The sequence below is a fragment of the Malania oleifera genome, chromosome 8 (assembly GCF_029873635.1).
Source record: "Malania oleifera isolate guangnan ecotype guangnan chromosome 8, ASM2987363v1, whole genome shotgun sequence".
Taxonomy (NCBI): Eukaryota; Viridiplantae; Streptophyta; class Magnoliopsida; order Santalales; family Ximeniaceae; genus Malania; species Malania oleifera.
In genome coordinates this window covers 29,621,939-29,638,613 of record NC_080424.1, presented here as the reverse complement: position 1 = coordinate 29,638,613, position 16,675 = coordinate 29,621,939, and the positions used below count along the sequence as shown (strand labels likewise).

General features: G+C 34.1%; 1 protein-coding gene across 2 annotated transcripts in view; it reads right to left on the bottom strand.

Annotated features, from left to right (window-relative positions):
• LOC131161491 (replication factor C subunit 3) overlaps window positions 1-4,711 on the bottom strand; it is a 31,575-nt gene extending 26,864 nt beyond the window's left edge. The window contains exons 1-2 of one of the 2 annotated variants that reach the window (XM_058117291.1): window positions 4,349-4,711; window positions 4,047-4,263 (exon numbers count right to left, since the gene is read on the bottom strand). In XM_058117291.1, the coding sequence (XP_057973274.1) occupies window positions 4,047-4,263; window positions 4,349-4,529 (398 nt within the window). In that variant the 5' untranslated portion in view covers window positions 4,530-4,711. The remainder of the gene's footprint in view (window positions 1-4,046; window positions 4,264-4,348) is intronic. The other variant, XM_058117290.1, reaches the window with a different exon arrangement.
• Window positions 4,712-16,675: the final 11,964 nt, after the last annotated feature.

Below are 16,675 nucleotides of genomic sequence, written 5' to 3'. Positions count from 1 at the left end.
AATACTCGACTGAAGTGTGGGGTTGCATAAGGAAGTGGATGGGAATTAAAAGGGCCATGACTTCAATCAAGGCAACGGTGAAATGGTTACATAAAGAAGCAAAAGGCAATGGAGTTCGCTCTGCTGGGAAGAAAATTGGCTTGGCTACTTCTGTGTATTTTATTTGGCACTCTAGGAATAGGAAAAGATTCGATAATCATGTCATTCCTCCTATAGATTTAATTAATGCCATACAAAGACATATCTATATGGCGGTTTTTGATAAATTTGACATGTTCTCAGTTTGATATTATTGGGCATGTTTGTTGTCCTTGAGATATCTCTGAGTATTGATAGTGTGATTGGCTAGTACCTTGGCCCCTGGGCATGCCCAGGTTTGATGTATTTCGGGACTTTTGACTTGTATTGTCAGTGTGATAACAAGATGACCTGGGTATGCCCAGCATAATTGTATATATTTTCACTTGATCAATATATTTACCCAATTGATCAAAAAAAAAACTGGTACTCTTTAAATGACCACAGATGTTTGCATGTCAATTTCAGTTGCTGCAGGGAATGAAGATTCAAACCTATGGCATCAGAGACTCGGTCACATGAGTGAAAAAGGTTTGAAAATCATGAACTCAAAGGGACAGATACTAAGTCTCCAGTCAGCTAATATTGATCAATGTGAGAGTTGCATCCTCGGCAAACAGAAAAGAGTCAGCTTTTAGACATACGGCGAAACTCCAAAGAAAGAAAAATTGGTGCTGGTGCACACCGATGCTTGGGGACCAAGCCCAGTGTCATCCATTGGCGAGAAATCCTATTTCGTTGCCTTTATTAACAACCATTCCAGGAAAGTATGGATTTATTTCTTAAGACATAAATCCGAAGTGTATGATATTTTCAGGAAATGGAAGGCAATGGTGGAAAATGAAACAAGCTTAAAAATCAAAAAACTGAGATCAGACAATGGTGGTGAATATGAAGATAGAGAATTCAAAAGGTTTTGCTACGAGCATGGGATCGGATTTGAAAGAACCATGTCAGGTACACCCCAACACAACAGTGTAGCAGAACGAATAAACTGAACCTTAACTGAGAGAGCCAAAAGTATGCGATTACAAGTAGATTTATCAAAGCAATTTTGGGCAAAAGCAATCAACACAGCTGCTTATGTAATCAACCGAAGTCCATCAGTACCATTGCAGTTCTAGTTACCAGAGGAGGTATGGAGCAAAAAGGAGGTAAAACTTTCACATTTAAAAGTTTTCAGTTGCGTTGCTTATGTACATATTAGTAATTAGGCCAGGGGCAAGCTTGACCCAAAATCTCAAAAATGCACTACTTGGATATGGTGAAGATGAGTTTGGTTACCGCATCTGGGATGACCAAAATAAGAAAATAATCAGGAGTCGAAATGTTGTTTTCAATAAAAATGTTATGTACAAAGACGCAACATCATCAAGTAATCCCGCACTAAATAACCCTGATATTGTAGAGTTGGATGATTACACTAACAGCAACGTGGCACAACAGACTATTGATAATTCCCAGACAGAGGAATCTATCATAGAGGAGTACACTGAAGCATCACAGACTCCAACTCCTACTCCGACACTGAGGAGGTCTTCCCAACCACATGTACCAAATAGGAGATATTTGGATTACTTGTTACTAACTGATGCAGGTGAACCAGAGTGCTATGATGAAGCATGTCAAGTGGATAAGGCTAGCAAGTGGGAACTTGCCATGAAAGATGAGATGAAATCCCTCACCGACAACAAGACTTGGGAGCTAGCTAGATTACCCAAGGGAAAAGAAGCTCTTCAAAACAAATAGGTGTACCGCATAAAAGAAAAGCATGATGGTTCGAGAAGATACAAAGCAAAACTCGTGGTCAAAGGCTTCCAACAAATAAAAGGTATTGACTACTCAGAAATCTTCTCACCAATTGTAAAACACATGACCATTCGGTCAGTTTTGAGCATTGTTGCAGCAAAGAATTTACACCTCGAGTAGTTAGATGTAAAAATTGCTTTCCTCCATGGTGATCTAGAGGAGGAGATATACATGCACCAACCTGAAGGTTTTGCAAAGAAAGGTAAAGAAAAACTTGTTTACAGGTTGAATAAGAGTCTGTATAGTTTGAAACAGGCTCCAAGGCAGTAGTATAAGAAATTTGACGGCTTTATGCAAAAGAATGACTACCACAAATGCAATGTTGATCATTGTTGCTATTTCAAGAGGTATAAATCAAGTTACATAATTCTTTTGCTTTATGTTGATGACATGCTAGTTCCAGGATCAGACATGGACGAGATCAAAAAATTGAAAAAGCAGTTGTCTACTGAATTTGAAATGAAAGACTTAGGTCCAGCAAAGCAGATGCTTGGGATGAGAATCACTAAAGACAGAAAAGAGGGAACCTTGCAGTTGTCTCAGGCCGAGTACATCAGGTAGATTCTCAAAAGGTTCAACATAATTTATGCTAAGGCAGTTAGCACACCATTAGCCAGTCATTTCAAGTTATCAAAGACTCAGTCTCCAAAGTCAGAGGAAAAGAAGAAAAAAATGGACAAAATGCCATATGCTTCAGTTGTAGGAAACTTAATGTATGTCATGATTTGTACGAAACCAGATCTCAGTCATGCAGTGGGAACCGTCAGCAGATTCATGTCAAATCCAAAAAATATCCACTGGGAAGCGGTAAAATGGATATTACGATATCTCCAAGGTACAAACAAATATTTATACTTTGGCAAAAGTGATCTGACATTGCAAGGATATGTAGATGCAGACTTTGCTGGCGAGATAGATCACAGAAGAAGCACTACTGGATATGTATTCACAGTAGGTGCTACTGTCGTTAGTTGGGTATCACAGATACAAAAAACTGTTGCACTATCCACGACAGAGGCAGAGTATGTAGCCATGACAGAAACTAGCAAAGAGATGATTTGGTTACGGAGTTGGGTTTCAAGCAGGTGAAGAGTGTTTTGTATAGTGACAGTCAGAGTGCCATACATTTGGCAAAAAATTCGGCATTCCACTCAAAGACCAAGCACATTGAACTCTGCTATCGCTTCATCAGATCTCTTCTAGACGAAGGGGTATTAGCAATTGAGAAAATCCTTGACAGCCAAAACCCAGCAAATATGTTGACAAAGACAGTGACTAGAGAGAAATTAGAGTTATGCTCAGATTCAGTGGGTCTCCTAGATCTACTGAAATCATCCAGAAGATGATCACTGCATGAGCACCTCTGTAAGGGGGTGCGGACACTCTCACAAGGGGGTGCAGACGCCTAGAGACTAGAGCGAGGACACAGTGTTGCACACTAGAGCAGTGGACACTTGGTTGCCCCCACATGTTTGGAGGGGGTGATTTGTTGGCCCACACATGTGGGTGCTTTTATTTCTACTTGGGAAGATGCAGCCTCTGGAGCATGCGCATCCTTGTGAAGCATGCACAGCCTCGAGCATGCCTTTTTTTTTTTTTTTTTTTTTTTTGCTGCTCTGTCTCAGTGCTCCTCTCCGGTATATATATAAATACGCTGCTTTGTAAAGGATTGACTATATGAGAAAAAATATACAAGAAAAGAAGAAGTGAGTTGTGTGCGAGAGGTAGAGAGGTTAGAGTTGAGTGTTGAGTTGAACTGTGTTACTCCTTCTCAATTATATCTTTCTTATTGATTATATAGTATATAGTGAGACTCCCTCTCTCCCGTAGATGTTGGCCGAGTTTGGCCAAACCACGTAATCCTTTTGTCTTCTGTGTGATTGATTGTGTTGTGTTTGTGTTCTGGATCATCTCTTTTCCCCGTAACATTTCTCACCATCTGGGAAGCACGTGGCTTACTTTCATGAGAAAATTTTGCTTTAACATTCTGTCGCAAAGACAATAAAATTTTTCCGGAACAATTAGGAATCGTTAGGTCAGTATTTTGAATCACCATTCTTGCTTTTCAAAGTAAAACAAATACTACTGAAACAGGGTCTAATAAACTGAGCACGGATGAAACAAAGAAAGAAAAATACTCGCGCAGAACCGACGATTACCCAAAAGAGAAGCTCTGCGTGCTAGCAAAATCCTGAATTTGCTGTCTGACGACATCGATTCCACGGTCGTCCGATGCATTCAGCTCCAGAATCATATTATGGAACTGCGCCCCATACAGCTTGCGAGCGACGGCGAGGATCGTCGAGGTCTTCCCGGTGCCGGGAGGTCCGTACAACAGCAAATGGGGCAATCTGTTCTCACTGGTGAGCCTATCAACTGTTCAGCACAAAGAAATTGTTCAGTAAACTCAAAGTCTATAATTAATATAAATGCTAGGCAGAAGAAGAAAGTGGTGGATTACTAGTGTCGACAATGTCACGGTGGGCGGCAACATCCGCGAGGGACTGAGGGCGGTACTTCTCCACCCAGGGCGTGGCTTTGCCGTCCGGCGGCGGTGCGGCAACGACGCTTTTACCCTTGTTTGGCTTCAGATGGTGGTTTTCCTCGCCGTCGACGTCCATGAGAGAGACTGCCTCCGCCATTTCCCCACTCTTCTAAAAACTCTCTCCCTCTTTCCCTCTTTCCATCTCGCTGCGAGTGAGGGCAACGTGGGGTTTTTGGTGGCGCCAAAGTCCAAACGCAGATCGAGACCAGCGTGTATTGACTCAGGTTCTTGGTTATACGGTCCGTGCGGTACAATCGCATGCGCGCGCTAGCAGTGTACAAAAATTATCGAAAATTTGAATATGGAACCAAAATCACAAATAGTTCGATTTTTCGATATTCAGTGATTTCAATTTTTAAAAAATTAAACTTTCAATTTCAGTTTTAAATTTGGTTTCCAAACTATAATTCAACCAAATATCAAAAATTTTGATTTAATTTTTAAATTATATATAAATTAATATAATTACTTAATTAGTATGTTGGTCCATTTAATATTTATAAATCAAAATGTCCAATAAATTATCAACAAATTTTGTGAAAAGTATTTATTAAAATTTATAAAATAGGTTAAAACTTAAAAAAAATTGTAACCAAACCGCCGAATGTTTGGTTCTCCGGGAGATAATAATTTCGATTCAGTTTTGATTTAAATTTGAAAATACTAAAAATTGCAAGGTCTAGTTCGAATTTTGATTTTACCCATAACTGAAACATAATAAACCAAATACATCCTAGCGCACGCTCGCTCGTGACTCTAATCTTTCAAATCCATAAGGAAGCAGCAAAATACTAATTTGAGATGTTGTGTGTCTAAACATTCGATTAATAATAATGTAAGAAAATTATGTAATTCCCCCCGCCCCACTCCCCAATGATTTAACCAAAAAACAATTGGCAATCGCCCCCAGGGTGTGGTTCAGGTGGTAGTGTGGGCTGCGGGAGTGCCTCTCATGAGATCAGGTGTTTAAACCCTCCTGGACTCATTTCCACCCCTAAACTCTTGAATTTACCCTCCCTTTGGAGTTGTGGGGTCAACTTCAATGAGCGCAGGATTAATCACGTAGACCGTAAAACGGACATGTGGATACTCGGTGCATAATCCAAAAAAAAATAAAAAATAAAAAAATAAAAAACAATTGGCAATCTTACAATTTTATTATAATATTAAAATCTCATAACATATAAAAAAAATTATAACACCTTAAGACCAATTAATTAGAATATGTGAAAATGCTAAAATTTCAAAGTAAGTAATTCGTTGTTGGCAAAAAAAAAAAAGAATATGTTACTATTTTGAGAACCTAGTATAAATTGCGATGGTGAATCCTCGAGAATTTAGGTTGGTAGACAAAAGTTATTACTTATCTCAACAAGATCACAAAATAACCCTCAAGTGAGTATGTAAGCAGATAAATAGTTTCGTATGCAATTATGTTTAAGCATGTGAAATTGTATGCACGTAATTTTGATATATCATTTATACTTTCTCGTATTACATTTACATACCTCAATTCCATGCAAGATTATTCAAATCGTGATCCTAAATCGCATGATCAGATAAAGAATTGTAAAATTCTACTTGCAAACTAAAGTTAATTAAAATTTTACGTATTCGCATTTTGTGACAATCTTCGGTAAAAAAGTTTGGTAGAAAGTTTATGAAATTAAAACAAATTTGAAAAATGTAGCAAACCTACAAGCTAGAAGGTTTTTCCTTCAACCATTTTGACTTTAACAAAAATCAAAGGTTTGAATTACGAAGTGCGGGGGGAACTTTTGATAACTTATTTATTTAAGAATCATAATTAAAAAGAAACGCAAATAGAATGAAGAATAAATTGTCAATCTTAATTCAATTAATTATCGTCAATAACTTTTGTGCTTCCATGGCTTTGTCACGAGAAGGAGGAGAAGGAAAGGGAGGATAACAAAGGGGTCGGGGGAAGAAAAATCAACTTTTTTTTTAGGGGATAAGAGTGTTTTTAGTTGAAAATAAAATAAAAAAAGTCTCTGGCTTGTGGATAATAGGAGAAGAGAAGAGTAAGAAAGTAAAAAACTACAAATATAATGTATGTTTGATATAAGCCTCCAACTTTAAGCTTTAGTCTAACTATACAACTCCTTGTTGTTTAAGCTCTCAATATTCTCAAGACTCAAAAATTTTCAATTCACTGCAATTACTAGAAGGAACAATCTCAATAAGTTGATAGACATATTAATGTTTGCTTGCAAAGAACTCTATAAGGTTTTCGAGGGCTTTCATCTTTGAGGGAAAAGAGCTTTAAGGAGATGCTCAGTTATTCTTTTGACCTGGAATGAACAAATCATATGAGATATTCATTGTTTTGCACTCCATTTTGATGTATTTGGACTAATTGGACCAAATGTAGTGTGTCCTTTACAAAAGTCAAGAGTTTGGGCAAATAAAATTATAGATTAGACCTTTTTTTTTTTCTTTTAAAAATCCTAAATAAAAAGAAAACATATTATGTTGCACAAGTAAATTGGATCCTAAGTAGGATCGTGATTCTGCGAACCTAGCAATCTTGATATGATTGCGCTGCTGTCCTACTAATTATGATTTTTCATACAATCTATATCGATTAGGCAAATCTAGATCCTATGATCTAGGATGGGGATAGCCATGAATCCCTATTTATGTATAAAAATAGTTTCCACTATTTGAATAGGTTGTCATGTAGAATTTATACACAATTTAATATATGGTTTGTACTTGATAAAACTAACTTTTACATGGACTAAGTTTTGTGTTTATGCATAAAAAATAGTCACCGCTGTCAAATTATTAACATGGCTATTACACAATATCAAATTGAACATATTTGTATTCATTTATCTCAAATTGTAATTGTTTTGTCTTATATATACTTGAGAATATAAAAATCATGACACTAAGACACTTAAACATTAAAACATAAATAAAATTGTGATATGGTTCTAAGTTGTGTTCCCAAAGTAGTCGACCAGCCAAAATGGGTAGTTGACTGCCTAGGCAAAATGCCAAACGATCGACCGCCCTTAGTGGCAAGTCAATCAGTCTAGGCAAAAAGCTCGAGTGGTCGACTAACCAAAAAAGCATATGACTAGTCTAGCTTTTCAAGCACTCAAATGGTTAATTTTTTTTCTCTAACGACTAGTGGCGAGTCGATCAACTTATTACCCTGGTCAATTGATCTTAATAGAGAACTGGTTATGAGAATATAAAATAGTTAGTTTTAGCCTAAACTTTATATATGTGCCCTTTTAAGCCCAAGAAACTTAAGAGAAGCAATCGATATTGAATTTCCAAGTGAAACTCTCTATTCTCTTTTAAATCATTACCGTGGTTAAGACTTAATCATCTCAAAAGAAACACCAAAAAACTCTTGTATCTATCGCATAATTCTTCGAGAGTTTTGTTTTGTGATTCAAATTATAAATTATACTTTGTGAATATTTGTTGTAATCATTCTTGTTTTTGGTTGCCTTTTCTCCATATAAAATAGGGAGTGTAATTGGTTTCCTTATCTTTATATAAAACAAGAGGTGTACTGGTGTTCTTGCTATCATTAAAGCAAATAGTGGAATCCTCAAGGTAGTTGGCCTTAAGAGAGTGGATGTAAGCATTGATAGCCAAAACAGTATAAAAGGGTTTGTATTTTTTTTTTTCTCCATACTCTTTTAGTTTAGTTGCTTAATATTTGTGTATTTGTTTGATTTATTTACTTTTCTTTAAGTGGATAACCAAACACTTTAATTCTAATTATACCCAATTAAATCCCCCTTGGATTGCCACTTTGGCCAACAAAATTCACTCAAAACACATAAAACTTCAAATACATTTCTCCAAAATAAAATTTTTGGCTATTTCTAAAAAAATTCCTAAATTTCATTTAAGTCTTATAATGTCGTTGTATTAATATTCTATTTCCACAATTATGAAATACTTTATTATGCTATCAAAAATAATTAAATAAACACTAACTATTTAATCTTGTATAAACAATTTAAGGTTTCAATTATAGAAATGGATTTTATATAAAACTCTTTACAAAAATATATTTTGTTAAATCTTCTATATATGGATTATTTAGAATCAATAATACAAATTCTACCATTATTTTAATATTTTTAATTAAAATTAGATTGGTATGAGTATAGAAATAAAGTCATTTCAAACGTATTTTTCATAAGAATTAATCAAAAGATAGCAATTGAAAATTGTAAAGCCATTAATCATTCACTTATTATTGAAATGCAATTTCTTCATTCTTTCAAATTACTTGTTAAAATCTGTAGTTGAAGGAACTAATGGTAAAAAGAAATTGCCTTTCTCTTTTTAAATAATTAAAACTCCCCGCTACCAATAATACTAAAATATTAACATTTTTTTAGTTAAACATACTATCCTTAACTTAAAATCTTATTTAATAATAAACTTCCTTTAATTTTTTATTTTTTTTTCTAGAGTCAATGTAACCATTCTCTCAATTAAATATCAATAATATAAATTTTTTTGTTTATAATCTTCTAATTTTATCATCACTAGTTCAATATGTAAAAAATAATCAATTAAATTTCATTAATTTTATTAGTCTCCAATTTTTATCTATGATAATTAAATTATTAATGAATCAATATTTCAACATAAATCAGTTAAGTAATGGTAATGGAATGATCAAATGATAAATAAAAAAAATGATGTCATGCATGCATGTGGGTGTTACACAACCAATTAGAGCCAATCCTCTACTCGGATTAGTTAATATGTTTCATAAGCCAGTCGACCGGGCACTATTTGCTAAAGAGAAACTAACCATTGGAATCTCTAAAAAGTAGGTCTGGTTGACCGCTTTCTTGGGCTAGTAGACCGCTCAAGTTTTTTGCCTAGGCCGGTTGACCTACGACTATGGGTAGTCAATTACATAGATCGGTCAATCACCCATTCTGATCAGTCGATTGCCCTGGCAAGGCAGCTTGGAATAGTCTCTTAGTTTTATTTGTTTTTCTTAGTTTAGTTGTTTTTGTGTCATGACCTTCAAATTCTCAGAGATATACAAGTTATACCTCTATACAATTTAAGAGAAGATGATACAAATATAACAAATAAAATCCTCAAATCGTCTCTTAATTCTTCAACTCTAATGGTATAAAGCCTGTTGAAACACAACTTTAAACACATAGCCTGTAACGTCTTGCTAAATTAATTGAAATTTCTTTTTTTTTAAAATAATAATTACTATAAAATTCCACTGCACTGATACCTTCATATATAAAACTAACCATCCACCGAAGCAACAGAAAGCTAAAATCACATAACCATCACCATATATGAATATGTATAATACCAGAGTGCTAAAATACTCCCCTGAATATACATATAAGGTTGTATTTCCACAATCTCTCATGACAAACTATATCTACACAAAGAAAACCTTTCCCAAAAATACTCACCCTATCAACAATCAGCACTAAAACCCCTCTAACGGCAAGCTTGATCTGCTCGCCTCGCTGGATTACCTGAAAAATATAAGTTAAATTGGATGAGGCAACGCTCAGTAAGAAGAAACATGTTATTACTAGTGTGTGGCAGATGAGCTATATGCTTGCAAAATCTGATTTAGAAAAATTCCATAAATAACATAACTGAATGAAACCTGTATACCTGCAGCAAAATACATTATACTTATGTTGCTTAACATAAACTAAGTTTTTTGAATATCTTATTCATACTACTGCTAATAACTATAAGTATGTCTATTTTTTGTAAATCTGCTCATATATATATAATAACTGAGAAAATTCCCTGGATGGATATAGGGCCGGCTCTTGACAATATGGGGCCCTAGGCGAATAATTTATTCAAGGACCCTTAATATTTTGTTTTATTTTTATTTTTATTTAAAATTAATTTTTTTTAACTTTTTGAGATGCAAAATCACTAATTAAAGTTTTATATTCAAGATTTTCAAGTATTAGCTAGTTGTTGGTTATTTAATTTTTGGCAAAATAACTTACAACAAAAACAAAATACTCTATCTAAATCTTTAGAATATATAAGCCATTTTCTATCATGTTTCTCTCCATTTTATTATTATTATTATTATTATTATTATTATTATATTCTAATTCCGTCTCTGGAATTGATTGCTCGTTTTTTGGGGGATTTTTATCTTACTCATTTATATTTTGTTTAAAGCTAAAAATAAATTTATCAAGAGCTCCCTTTTGAGATGACACTAATTCTTTTTATTTTTTTTCTTTCTTCGTTTTTCATATCCGGAGTCATATTTTTTCGTTGACATAATTAAATTTCAAAATTAACATTAACTATAAATTGACAAATTATGTAAACAAATAAAAATAAATTTAATAAATTTATAGAAATAGTAGATTGAAACAATATAACTTGATTATTATTATTATTACAAATCGATCGGTGAGTAAGACTTTAGAGATATCGGATTCTTGTCAGATACAACGCTATAATCTCAAAACTTCCAAAATCTAAAAAAAAATAGAAAAAAAAAATTCAAAGTGAAAATAATAGAAAAATAATATACAAACATTGAAATAAAAATTAGAGTTGATGAAAATTACATAAAATTGGAGGCCCGAAGATGATGAACACAATAGTTGGAGCAAAAATCATAGAGAAACCAAGAGATGAGAGTGTGAGAGATGAAAAAAAATTTTTAGAAAGACTAAGAGAGAAAGATGGGAATAATAGATAATTTGAAATACAATAAAGTTGTTAGTTGAGAAATATAAGACTTGAAAAAAAAAGAATTACATTGTATTTATTTTATATTTTAAAATATAATTTTATTATTTATTAATTAGTTGGGAAGTCAATTATGGGTATAGAGCATAATAAATAATATTAATATTATTTAATTAAAAAAAATTTTGAAATTCAAAATTAATATTATTATATTAAAAAAAATTGAGGGGCCCCAAAAATTTGGGGCCCTAGGCGCCTGCCTCAATGGCCTAAAGGCAGGGCCGCCCATGGATGGATAACTGAAGTCATAAATTAACCCCTCATGACAGGGTTGTGTGGCTCGAAGGTAGGACATAACCTGACTGGCCAACCAGGGTAAGTCAATTGAACTCCGACAGTCAGATCATTCCCCCTCAACCCATATCTGATAGAGAGCCTGTCCACAACATAGGCATGACCGACTTCTGAATACCACCCATTATTTGAATAGGGGTTACACTCTGAACTAAATATAGTTACGATATCGTGCTCTGTTGCTGAATATGGTCTATCAGGGTCTAATACTATATACGTAACTGATATTTCTAAAATTTTGTTTTTACCATGATTTTGTAACAGCTGAAATAACCACAACATTACATATACTGAGTTGAATAAATTGTAATAACTGGATATCTAAAATGTATGCATAACTGAATAATTGAAATATCTGATTAGCTGTATAAACTGAGCGTTATGGTTTTGAAATGTGTATAACATAATATTCTGAAAAATACTATCATATACAAGTTTTTGTGTGTATACTGAAAATCATGGTATTCTGAAAATTATGAAAATCTTGTATTAAGCTAGTAATAAACTCATGCCACACAATTAAACATTAATATTATCATGTTCTGAAATCGCACAAATAATATGAATAATAATTTACTGAAAAACATATAAGTTATACTGAATCAAAACAAGTTTACCTAACATAGTATATTTCCCCTACCTGATTCTAGCTAAAACCCCCATACTGTATTGGGTTCTACACCCACAAGGCTTCCCACTCAACACCCTGAAAATCATATATCTCAGAACAAAATATTGCTATTTCTATGTCTACTTCATTTCCTACAACTGCTGGAAAGCCAAATTTCAACAAAAAATGCTTACCCTGAATTTGGGATGAAATCCAATTTCGTCCCACCGACGATCTGCTCCGGCATACTTTGGGAGAACTTCCCTAAGAGCGTCGTGGTGGTCTCAGAATGTCGATCTGGTGGTAGACGGGGCCAAAATTGAGGAGAGAGGGAGGAGAAGCCGTAGGGAGGAGAAAGAGAGTGAGTTTGGTGGATTTCCTGCGAGACAATTGAGTTTAACACTATTTATATTGCGGCCTTCGTCGATGAGCCACGTCATCTCGTCGACGAGGTCAATAAGAAGGTTTGTCAACGAACACGATCTCCTCATCGATGAATTTCAGAATTTAGAGAACAACCTCTCAATATTTTCTCGTCGATGAAACATGTCCTCGTTGACGAGACCCTATGTTATCCTCGTCGACGAATCCCCTGTATTTGTCGACGAGTCCTATTTAAATTCCTAGGTTATTACACCTAAAGTTTGCTGCCTCTTTCTGTTTCCGTTTCCATTTTCCTCCGTCTTTATTATTTAAATATCATTATTCTTTAGGTCGTTACATAGTCATTAGTACAAAATAGTTTGGTAGCATTAAAACTAAGTTTAAAAAACCTTAAGGCTAACAATATCCTCTTTTTTATGATGACAAACTATTTTCAAAATAGGAGCATATATAAATCATTCAAATCACGCACAAGTTCCCATTTTTCATATCTCTCCCCCTTTAACATCATCCAAACCAAAATATGAGGGGGGTAAGACTAAAGTTTATAATCATTTAAAAGACTAAAGTTTATAATCATTTAAGCAAAAAGTGTTTTCAATGAACATATTCAATCATAATTACATTTTCGTTTCACGTATACAATTTTCTTTATAATCAAAATCAATGCATCAATATGCCCCCACGTGTTCAAAATAACTTCATAATTTTTTACTAAAAAAAATTATGCCAAGCAGTCTAATTCATTTCAAAAAATTGATACCAATTGTTACATATCATAAGTCATTTAAAAAATAAATCCAATTAACCTAAAAACTTTTCATATTTGAAAATGTTCCCCCGTTTTTCATTATCAAAAGGAAAAATTAGGAAGGGGATATGAATTTTACAAAAAGAGATTCTTAATTTTAAAATTCAATCAAACACAAATTTCAAGTTTTAAACCTAATGTAGAATAAAAAAAATGTTCAATATTTCCAAGTCATCCAAAATTTTTAATAATTCAACAAGGACTATAATACTCAAAAGTTACAAATTCCACAGTAATCATTCAAAAGTTTTAATGTTCAATCACCATCATTTTCAAAATCACTCACAATCATGCTTATATTTCTAATAATATTTTCACTTATGTTTGCTCCCCCTTTATCAGTATCAAAAAGTTTTTGAGAGGGTTGAGATCTCACAAGTAAAATCCATCAAAGATATTTTTAATTTTCTTAAGAAACATTAAGATCTTCCATATGATCAATTTTTACAATAGAATATTCAAATAAGCACAAACAACAAAATATTCATTGTGTTTAGCTCATCATGCTCAATTTCTTAATAAGATATTCACATTCCAAAATTATCACCATTCAATTATATTTTCAATATCATGGAAAAAAATATTCAACATGAGTAAGGTACGTCCATTAACAAAAATTAATTTTAAAATGTTTAAGGAAAACAACAAGAAGTACAAAACCACTTTTTATTCCCTTATATAAGATGAAACCTTGGGTAAAAACAATTAGTTTTAAAAATTACAAGTTTGAATTCAAAAGCTCGAATGGTTTCCTTTTTTTAAAGAATATCATTTTCAACTAAGCTCTAGATTTTAGGATATTATGAAAATCATTAAGAAAATTTTCATCCAAGGACGAGGAGCTTACCTTATTTTTGTCCTCAATGGTCATGAGACAAAAATTTATCATTACTTTTTCAAAATTTAAATCAAAGTTACTATCTTCCTAAATGGTATTGAAAGTCTTCTTTTTTAGCTTTGGGCAATTGGTTCAATGATGCCTTGGCTTCTTACACCCATAACATATGATTTTATCTTTTGTTGATGCGGATGCTAATGCCTTCATATTTTCTCTAGTGTACGTTGTCCTTTTGGTTTCCATTTTATGTGCTAAAAAAGACCAACGCAATTCATCCAATGGAAGCGCTTTTAGGTCTTTTGATTCAACGATAGTGGTTTTTTTAGCCTTCGTACTCTTTTGTCAAGCACCTAAGTATCATTTGCACAAATTCAAAATTAGTATAATTTTTCCAAGAAATTTCAAAGCATTAATAATATTAGTAAACCTTGTAGACATATCATTGATGTTCTCATTATGATGCATTTCCAACATTTCATATTTTGTAAGAAGCATGTTTATCTTAGTTCCTCGTGAGTCACTTGAAGTGTGTGCCAAATTTATTTAGTGAAAATATATCTAACAATATGATTAAATTCTCCATGACCTATGTCAACACCCCAATTTTAACCAGGCTACCCCAAGGAAACCTAGCGAAACAGGAGTTGACTTCAAGCCACGAATGACCCCGAGTTTTGAAATTAAGGCCCTGACCTTTCACTAGAGTCCTCCTGATCTCAATCGAGTCTCTAAAAAATGGATTGAAGTTGAGTCCTACAAATGTCCAGTCAATGTCTTAGGCTCATAAGCCAGTTGTTAATCTTTAAAGTTTTTTGAATTTTAGAATTATTGTTCTTCACAACGAGCCTAGGTCTTTTTCTAAGTTTTCATTTTTGAATTCAAAGGCCCAAAGTCTAGCTTGGAATCCTATAAATGAAAACGGTCGTTTCATTTCAAAACTCGTGTTCTTCTTAATAGGTCTAGGATTTCAGTTTCTAAACTCAAGAGTTTAAACTCTTCATAATAAATTGAGTCGTCTGTTAATTCCAAAATCCGGTCTCGTCCTTTAAGGGCTGATTTTAATCTTCTAAGAGCTAATTTAGTTAATTGGGTCCTTTCAAGTTTCCATGAGTTTGGGAACTTTCAAATTTGGATTTAAGTTTTTAGAATCTTAATTCATTTTTGGATCAGGTCTTGTTTTTTTTTTAAAGGCGGTTTCATTTGATGAATAAAGTCATATTCTCTTTGAGTAGGTCAAGATTGGTCAAATTCAGTCAAAATCGGTTAACCAATTTGGTCAAAATAGGTCATATCTGGTCAAAATTGGTCAATTGAGAGTGGTTAAATTCTTTTAGTCGAAATTTGTCAAATGGAATTTATGACTTGGAAATGTGATGCATGCAAAAATAAATGTCCCAAAATTGCATAAAGCATGTAACAAGGGCCGTAGTACAATCTGCACAGGGTTGCATACACACGGAATAACAAATACATAATAATGATTACAAACATCAAAATACAAAAAAAAAAAACAACAAGTGCTGAATCCTTCCATGCTCCAATCCGGGTTTGCCAAGCTGGGACATCCAAAAAGCCCTCCTATCCTACGCTGACAACTCGATCATCTCAACTACCTGCACAGAGAGGAGTAAAGCAAAATAAAATTGGTTAGCAACAACAAAAGGAAATTGCAAAATAAATAAATAAACCAAAGATACCTTGCCCTCCATCCCGGTGCTGCTACCTAGAAACATCCCAAAAGCCCTCCATTCCTCATCTGCCATGTGGACCTTTAGGGTCACCTGCGCACAGAAGAAGAAGAATTAGTTAGCCAAGGAATTTGCAAAATCAAATCAGGTAAAATCAGTCACACGTGCAAGAAAAATTATTCTCTGACATAATTGGTTGCAAGGGAATGGCCATGGAATTGGCACCAAAGGCCCTCTCGGACTCCCTATAAATAGGGAGCCCATTACTGTAGCAGGCAATCCTAGAGAGCTTCGAAAAACTCTGCAAAAATTAGGAAGAAATACCTACCGGAGGGGAGAGCATAAACATACTCTGCAAGAATTGAGAGAGGGAAGTTCTACATAATTCGAGAAAAAAATCAGAGTGAGAAATTGAGAGAAGCTCTGCGCTATATGGTGTAGAGAGTAGAGAGAGAGATTGGAATCATTGAGTTTCAGATACCTAGGAGCAGAGAAGTTAAATCACAGGATTCTAGAAGGAAACCAGAGAGCCAGACATACCCAGAATCCGGAAAAGAAGACTGTAGGAGAGCAAAAGAGGGTAAATTCTTAAATTCACACTCCTTAAATTATTTCAATTCATGTAAACTGTGTGAGCTTAAGTGCAGGTACCCCCTAGGAGTTTCAAGCTCTCACCCGAACCTAAATTTAGGTTCCCTAAGGTTCATACCTGAACCAAAGTTCAGACCCGAACTAGAGTCCTAAACCCCCCTAAATCCAATTTCTGTTTTGAACCACAAACTTGTACTCGAAGTCTGCCTGGTTCCAAGTTGGCCTAACTAGACCCCAATTC